The sequence below is a fragment of the Gigantopelta aegis genome, chromosome 10 (genome assembly GCF_016097555.1).
Source record: "Gigantopelta aegis isolate Gae_Host chromosome 10, Gae_host_genome, whole genome shotgun sequence".
In the NCBI taxonomy this organism is placed as follows: Eukaryota; Metazoa; Mollusca; class Gastropoda; order Neomphalida; family Peltospiridae; genus Gigantopelta; species Gigantopelta aegis.
This window is the reverse complement of record NC_054708.1, coordinates 69,483,442-69,492,002: the sequence shown is the minus strand read 5'-3', so window position 1 is coordinate 69,492,002 and position 8,561 is coordinate 69,483,442. Positions and strand designations below refer to the sequence as shown.

Below are 8,561 nucleotides of genomic sequence, written 5' to 3'. Positions count from 1 at the left end.
TTATGGAAAAATGTACAAATAAATAAATAATGAAGTTCGCCTTCTATATCGATTTGATTGAAATTAGTACATAGTCTATCTAACACTAGAACGTTATTCGAAGGTCCTGTTTCAACAGGTTAGAAGTCCTGACTTTTATAATAAGCCTAACAGCCTATAATGTTTCAGAAATAATAGTAATGTTCTTAAGTTTTACCTCCGATGACTCGGATATATTATTTCTCCATGTTTGTAAGTACTGGCCATTTTGTCTGGCGCTAATTTGTTGTGGTAGCCATTTTACGAATAGCTAGCTCTGGATGTAATCGCATTCAGTAACTCTTTGATAACAGGCGTGTCGGCAAAATTAACAATGCCTCTAGCTGCATGTTTTTGCACGCACGAGCATATATGCAAAAAATAATAATTTTAATCGATCAAATAAACAATTAATCATACGAAAATAGAAATTAGTGACATCTTGCTTTTTGAACAATTTATTTATTAGCCATAAAATGCCTAAAGATAACAAATAAAAACCAGGGGGTAGGGATATGGTCGGTAATTAGATAATTGGGCAATGTCAAAATTAAAATTAATAATGGAAAATGAATCCATCAAAGTTATCAAATGTTTCCTATAAAAATCGGCTCAGAATTCCTCCTACTCACGTCTTAGCTGCAGTCGTGTCGACCAAGGTAAGTAAATTACATTTATTGCTTTAAAATATATTTCATCCAAACATTCTGAAGAATTTGTTTACATATTAGTTTCTTTCTTTTTTAAAGTGATTTGGTGTCGCATATCAGCTCTGCACTATTAATTAAGTATAAAAGATTGTTTTGAATACTTAATTGTATTTTCACCAAATAAAGACGTTCACAGTTTACAACCAATCATAGCTAGAGCTGAACTTGCTCCGAGTAGATTAGCTGGTGTCATACCTCGAACTACGACACGCAGACCCTCAATTGCTAAAGTCATGTAATGGTGGTCGGTATTGGGTTCGCATTCGATACCATTCCCACTCAGAGACGTTTTTACGTTTCACTCAGAGTTGCAAAAGAAGGGGACTTTTTTTCATTTTCGAAATGTCGAGACAATTTTGCATCAGATGCTAATTTATATCTTACTCCTGTTTAAGGAGCGTGATCAGTCAGTAGATCGCTCGACTGAGATGCTGTGGTCTTAGGTTCGAAACCCCTTCGTAGACCCGTTCTCTGATTGGTTTTTACCCATTCTATTTTATGAAATTGGAACAAATACTAGTATATCAGGTTTCTTCTAAATATTGTGTGTCAAAACTATCCAATAGCCGATGATTAATAAATTATTGCTGTCTAGTGGTGTCGTTAATCAAACCAAATTGTAACTTTTAATCCTTGTTTTTGCTATAGTATCAAAACCAAGATAATATTTTATGCAGCATAATATTAAGTGAAAAAGATGATCTTAAATTTATTTTTATTAACGTATTCAGATGATCTTGTAATTTATAAAGAATATATTGATACATTGCAATATCAGTTAGTCACTCTGTGAGACTATTGTAGGAAATAGAATTTACATCTAAATAATGACACGACATACATTGTTGTTTTTAGTAATGCTGGGAAAATAAAAGACAAAGCAAAAGGTTTTATGATGGAACATGTACAGATATTTTCAATGACATATAAGCATATCTAGGCATTTTATTTCACTATAACACTAAATCTAAATTTACTGAAATATTATTGTCTTAGAAAGGAAGGGAAGCTATGTTTGTGTTGAGTCGTAGTGTTAAACGTTTTTGTTTTAATCCAGAAACAATGTTGTTATCGCTTGATTGTTATATTGGTTGTATTTTGTGGTATGAATCTGAAGTATGGGTTCACATAAAGGTTGTAATTGAACGTATTAATTTTGACGTTTGCAATAACAACAACCCCCCAAACTATTGGACGTTAAGAAATTGTAATGTAATGATTTATGCAGAACTTGGTCGTTATTAATTAAGATACCTTTGGATATATAAAATGATGAAATATTGGTGTAAACAGTAAATTATTAATGTCTTCAAATTGTATATTAAAATTGTTATGAATGTTTATATGATAAGAGTTGAAAATTATAAAAAGCAAAATTGGGCACATCATGTTAACAAGAAATTGATTAATTTAAGCTTTGGTGACTATTAGTTCAGTCAAGATCTACATATATCACATTTACCTGTAATCAAACATAAGTTTAAATGAAGGTATGCAATATATTAGTAGTGAAATTATTATATCACCAAGATGCACTATGTATAAATATTTTACAGATATATTGAATCTGTCATTCTATTTACGGATACCACTTCCAATACTTTATAGAAATTATTTTTCAAAATGTAGATGGTCACCTCATATATTATCAATTGAAACTGGTAGATATAGAGACTATTTCAGGTTGTTTTTAATACGATTTGTATGTCAACTCGTGATATCTGAAAATCATATTTGAACTCATTGCTTCGCAATTCGTGAAAATATGTTTTTCCCACACTATTCGTTGACCTAAAAATCGTATTAAAAAGCACCATGAAATGATCTATTTATTATATACATCTTTTCTAGTTTTTGAAAATATCTTTCGCTTTTTTGTTGATGTCTTTCGCTGATCCTATGGAAAACACGTAACGCCATGATATATTTGTTCTGTTTGAACGTTTATTTAAAATTTACTTGACCATGTTATGTTTTAAAGCAATACGAATAAAAACGTATTTTTATTTAATTAATAATTACTTAATAATACTGCTGTGCAAACAACCCTGACAAAATAATCCTCCGCAAACCCCAACAAAAACAAACCTATTTGAACGCCAAGTTTAAAAACTTACACTCAACGACAGGACATTGTGTTATCATTATTTAGCTTCGCATTCAATCAGGTTTAGATATCTTATCGTAATTGCATTTCATATCCATTTTTATAGATACAATGGTTTAAATTACTTTTTTTTATTTTTCAAATACGACCAGATGCATTGGTAATCATCAAACTTAAACTCGTAATAATTTACAAGGGAGATAACTGATTCATTAATGTTCACAAAAACAAGTATGATTTCTATATTTTCACCTTTTGCTAAAATACAGTGAAAATATGACTTTTCGCGGAATATCACTTTTATGGTTTTTGTAGATCTCTATATTTCATTGCTATGCATATAATAAATAGTCATATTGTGCAATATGATAGATACTTATGTTTCCAGTTTAAATGATGTGGAAGACGAGTTTCATTTTATTTAAAAAGTTTCTATATAGCATGATTTAAGAGAAAAATACATTAAGCCTTACTATTGGAAGTACTCATCATATTTCAAGTTATTGTAATTATATAATGTTGAAAATGTAGAACCACTATGTAATTTTGGAAAATAGTTATTTAAGGTAGCCAAATTAAGAAATGAAGTTTATAAAACTCATTTTGTTTTCCGCTAGTAGAGTTAAATATGTTTCTTGTATTGCATGTTTACTTTTTGTTTTTATCAGAGCCTGTTTCTCCTGTATTTGTATTTGTATGTTGTGTACAGATGAGCAGAAAAGCTCGCTGGCCATAAAGAACTTTCAAAAGTAGCCTGAATGCGTTAGTGATTTATCAGGCGCGAATTTAAGCGGGGGCCCAAATGGCCAACCCATAGTGATGAAGTAATTAATTTTGTGTAATTAATTTCGTGAACTGTATTAACATGCCTATATCCAGTTATAGGGTAACCATGTCTACTAATAATTATTTGCATTCTAGCCATCAAGATGATGAAAGTCATAATCCTCGCTTTGGCGTGTCTGTATCTGGCGGCCGCCTCAAAGAAAATGGTGCCAATCGTGAAACCCATGTGTCTTCAAAAACGTCAAACCCGTTGTCGTTGGATTTAGATATGGAGGTTATGGCGGCTATGGCGGCTAGGGCGGAGGCTTTGGCGGCGGCTTTGGCGGCTTTGGCGGCTTTGGCGGCATTGGCGGAGGCTATTTTGGAGGCTATGGCGGAGGCTATGGTGGAGGCTATGGCGGCTATGGCGGAGGCTATGGTGGAGGCTACGGCGGAGGCTACGGCGGCTATGGCGGAGGCTATGGTGGAGGCTATGGCGGCTATGGCGGAGGCTATGGTGGAGGCTACGGCGGAGGCTACGGCGGCGGTCAAGGTGGCGGAGGCGGATTCGGAGGCTGGGGCGGCTCCGGAGGCGGAGGCGGCTCCGGAGGCGGATCCGGAGGCTGGGGCGGCTCCGGAGGCGGATCCGGAGGCTGGGGCGGCTCCGGAGGCTGGGGAGGTTCTTCATACGGATACCACTAGGTAAACTATTAAACTTCATCTCTCTCTCTCTCTCTCTCTCTCTCTCTCTCTCTCTCTCTCTCTCTCTCTCTCTCTCTCTCTCTCTCTCTCTCTCTCTCTCTCTCTCTCTCTCTCTCTCTGATGGCGTGACAACTATGCTACCATCGCTGGTTTTAGAGCGGCAGTATTTGCCTAACTGTCGTAAATCTGTTAATAATATATATTTCTTGTTTAAACATATTTTACAAAACACAAATTTTTATGTTATATTTTTGAAGATTAAAACATGTTTTCATCATTTACTCTAATTGAATTGTTAAAATGGAAGAATACTTTACTAAAAGAAAAAAAAAACCCATTTGGTTTTATAATTTTGTTATTTTGATCTCTCATTTCAGATCTAAGTTGTGACGACGCTAAACGGATAATTTGGACTGACCTGGACACTAGAAACATGACTGTGTGTTAATCTGAGTTCTGTTACCACAGTTTGAAATAAACATTAGCATTTTAAACAATTATGTTCTTTTGTTTTTACAATGATTTATCATTAAGGCAGATCCCAAACTACTGTATTCTAAGCTATAGATACAAATGAAGAGACGTTTACACAAAACTGTCTGTGATATCTGAACCCAAATCTGTCGCTAGAGAAATGACCACTCAATGTATGCTGTTTGGAAATTATAACACGTCCATTTGGCAGATATCTCAGCTTTCTGTATTGTCACTGAGAAAGACATTGGTATAGTAGGTTTATAACTCCTCGATGAACCAACAAATTCTGGATTTTCTTAATTGTGGCTGAACCACTTTAACACTGAGACCTATGCACATGGCCTATTTGTTTTACTTGTTTTAATGGCTATACATCTCAGCTGACTAGGTCTTTTAAAGGTAAAGGTTATAATGAACACGGGTTTATTAAACGTCGGCTATTAGATGATGTCAAATATTTAGAGTTTTGACCTGTAGTCTTAAAGGTAACCTGCTACATTGTCCCACTAACGGCAGGGGATTTTATATATGCACTTTCCCACAGATAGGACAGAACATATCATAGCCTTTGATACACCAGATAATGAGTCCACTTAAGTGGTTCGATCCTACGACGTAAGCACGTAAGACGATCGCTCTACCGACTGAGCTAAAGCCCACCCGTCTTAGTCTGTTTGCCAAACGCTCAACTGCAGTTCGGTATCCACAATTGTTCTTTGTGGTTTTTAGTACTGATTGAGGATCCGAGTGGACAGACTTGGCACCCTTGATCATTTTGTAATATTCAAGATGGCTGCCAAAACATACAAATGGCAATATATAGCATATTTTATCACCTTTTATAGCAGAACGGTTGATATATGTTATGGTGGTTTATGGGTTAAGCAATTAATTTTAAGTTACCCCAGCCAAAATAACGCAGCACAACATAATGTAAATCCACAATTGCCACTATAATAGCAATTAGAACAAGGCAGTTGCAATTATTGCATCTTATATCTACTGTATAAGGATTTTGATGTTAGAGATTGAGATTTATGGACATATGAATTCATTTATAACAGCATATTGCTAAGAAGATGAGGCATCATCAATTAAATCCAAGCTGGCCATGAAAACGACCACCAAGAGTAAGCAGTAGTCATATTGTACATTCTGGTGTTCCCCAAACGATAATTTATACTTCAAATACAAGGTTTGAGTGTGTAAGTAATCCAATATGACATTGCTTAAATCAAAGATGGCTATCAAACTAGTTGGAAAAACAAAAGAGGGGGAAAAATAAATGGCTACATTATATGTTTAGTGTCACCTAAAATAATAATACTGAAAACAATTGCTATTATTTAAAGGTGTACCAATCCTTTAACACCCCCCAAAACCGAAAAGAAACAACACAAAAAATACAAGTAACGTTAAATGCATAACGTGGACTAAATCCCACATACACGATAGCACATAGCATGGCATATGATATACCAATCGCGGTGTACTGGATGGTCCGGGAAATAGCCCAATGGTACCCACGACGAGGATTGATCCTAGAACGACCTCGCATTAGTCGAATACTTTACAATGCTAACATTGGTGTAATACATGGACATATGCATTACTTCCACAAATAAGTACTCCATGTGGAATAAAGTCGGCACCCTGTGAAACTGTAAACTAATTCAATGCTACATTTTAACCAATTTCAGAAACTGCCTAATGTGGGTGTTCAAGGTTAAGTTCTCTGTGAATGCGCATGGTTTGACCAAGGGGTGTATTTTAAAAATCCAATACTTTTTGCTAGGCAGCAACCGTTGTTTTAACATTTGTATTGCTTTAATATATCGCTAGACTTGAAGTGATTTGAAATGCTAAGGTGAGAAATGTTGATGTCTGATGAATTACAATGTTGCTGAAACAAAATAAAATATAATGATGAATTATATATCCATTATAAAAACCTGAAAATGGTAATGGTAAAAACCGATTTCACAATCTTGATCAAAACATCAAATCATTGATTGGGACTTGCCAATTTCTCACAGTAAGGTTATGTACTTGGTCTATACGATACAACATTACATAGAGATCGTCCAAAAAATAGATTGGCGCACCCCTAAGACAAAGCGGTATATATATATATATTATATATATTTCATATATATATAGTTGAAGATATATATAATATATAGTATATATATATATATATATCAAATAGCCTCATACTTTAGCAGATTTCAAAATTTCAATATGTTCAGTAGGTGACAAAAGAAAAAATCCAAACGATTCCATCACAAATACTCACAAGACAAAACCTCAGAACACTGATGGAAAAAAAAACAAATGTTCACAATATTTTTTATAATCTATTCTTTATGGAGTAGAATATTTATAAACATAGGGGAGGGGAGGGTGTTTGTGGTAAGTTTGAGGTGAGCGGAATTTGGAATAGAAATTTAGAAGTTAGGTCGGAGACCTAAGACCAAAAATGACATGATTCACTCTACTCACGTCTGGACGTAAAAAAAGAGAAAAAGCTCGACCGAAAAGGTTTTAAGGTAATTTGAGCAATTTAGACGGGCAGTCAAAAATAAGGTGCGTCGAACTGTTTACAAAGTAATAAAATACAAAAAAAGAAACATAAAATTTTGAACTGCGGCCATATATTTTAAAGTCCGACTAAGCCCTTACCTGGAAAGTTCTCGTAGAAAGGTGTCGTCCCATTTGGTCGAATTCCCAATTGGTCGAAATGTCAATTGGTCGAAAAATAAGTACTCGTCTGTTATATAACCACTACCTGATTACCTGTGTCTGTAATGAACATGGCCTCTTCATGTTTATACAAGTTTTGATTGTAGACGGACAATGGTTTATTTACTAATGTACATAAACGGGCTGCCGTACATAAACATATTTTCTCCAGTTTCTCCATGGCCTCTGTTTATACAAATTTTCATTAGAGACGGACAATGGCTTATTTACCAATATACGTTCTCCATGGTCTCTTGAGTATATAAGAAGATGTTTTTGAAAAAAAATCACATTTACCATTCCAAGAATGGATTCCATACATGGATTATTTCGATATTTGTCATATTTGCATACTTTATGCGTTAAGCGATATCTATACCATCTATTCAATAATAAACGGTTACGAAATAATCTGGAACAGTTCATTATAATGACTGAGGTAACAACATGCATGCCAGTAAGACCATTGAACCATATCTATTGTTGTTTTAGCAGTTCGATCAACTGGGAATTCGACCAAATGGGAGTAAGCCCATAGAAAGGTTGACAGAACAGAACAGAACTTTATTTCTCCCAGGCCGTTACACAACGGCATATGGGGAATATGACATAACGATATTTGACAGTGACAAGATGGGTTTTACAGGAGATAAATATACATGTATACGGCGATCCCAGGAAGTGTCTGACGTCAAGCAGTGGAAATCTTCGTCGGAAGGATGTGGCGTTGTCCATCTCCGGCACTTCAGTCCCTGGTTGTTGGTATCCTTCCGCTGCCAGTTTAGGTCCCCCCTATGCCGTCCCTGGCGCGCGCTTCCTCTTCCTGTTATGGAAACAGTAGTCCAGTGGTAAAGCGTTAGCTTGATGTGCGGTCGGTTTAGGATCGATACCCGTCGGTGGGCCCATTGGGCTATTTCTCGTTCCAGCCAGTGCACCACGACTGGTATATTAAAGACCGTGGTATGTGCAATCCTGTCTGTAGTATGGTGCATATAAAAGATCCCTTGCTACTAATGGAAAACTGTAGCGGGTTTTCTGTC

The 8,561-nt window shown here is 35.5% G+C and overlaps 1 protein-coding gene across 2 annotated transcripts; it reads left to right on the top strand.

Moving 5' to 3' along the window:
* Positions 1–525: 525 nt before the first annotated feature.
* On the top strand, positions 526–4,796 carry LOC121384634 (testis-specific gene A8 protein-like). Of its 2 annotated transcripts, none has more exons than XM_041515104.1 (4): positions 526–677; positions 3,757–4,000; positions 4,079–4,302; positions 4,680–4,796. In XM_041515104.1, the coding sequence occupies exons 2-4, from the start codon at positions 3,890–3,892 to the stop codon at positions 4,690–4,692; spliced, it is 348 nt and encodes a 115-aa protein (XP_041371038.1). In that variant the 5' UTR covers positions 526–677; positions 3,757–3,889; the 3' UTR covers positions 4,693–4,796. The 2 variants fall into 2 exon arrangements, with proteins under 2 accessions (XP_041371038.1, XP_041371037.1); XM_041515103.1 differs by having other exon boundaries at positions 3,757–4,057; positions 4,136–4,302.
* Positions 4,797–8,561: the final 3,765 nt, after the last annotated feature.

Bases quoted from the DNA above. Each gene is read 5' to 3' on its own strand.
- LOC121384634 (XM_041515104.1), top strand. From the start codon at position 3,890: ATGGAGGTTATGGCGGCTATGGCGGCTAGGGCGGAGGCTTTGGCGGCG. The intron at 4,001-4,078 runs GCTATGGTGGAG...GCTATGGCGGAG, and splicing joins TTTTGGAGGCTATGGCGGAG to GCTATGGTGGAGGCTATGGC.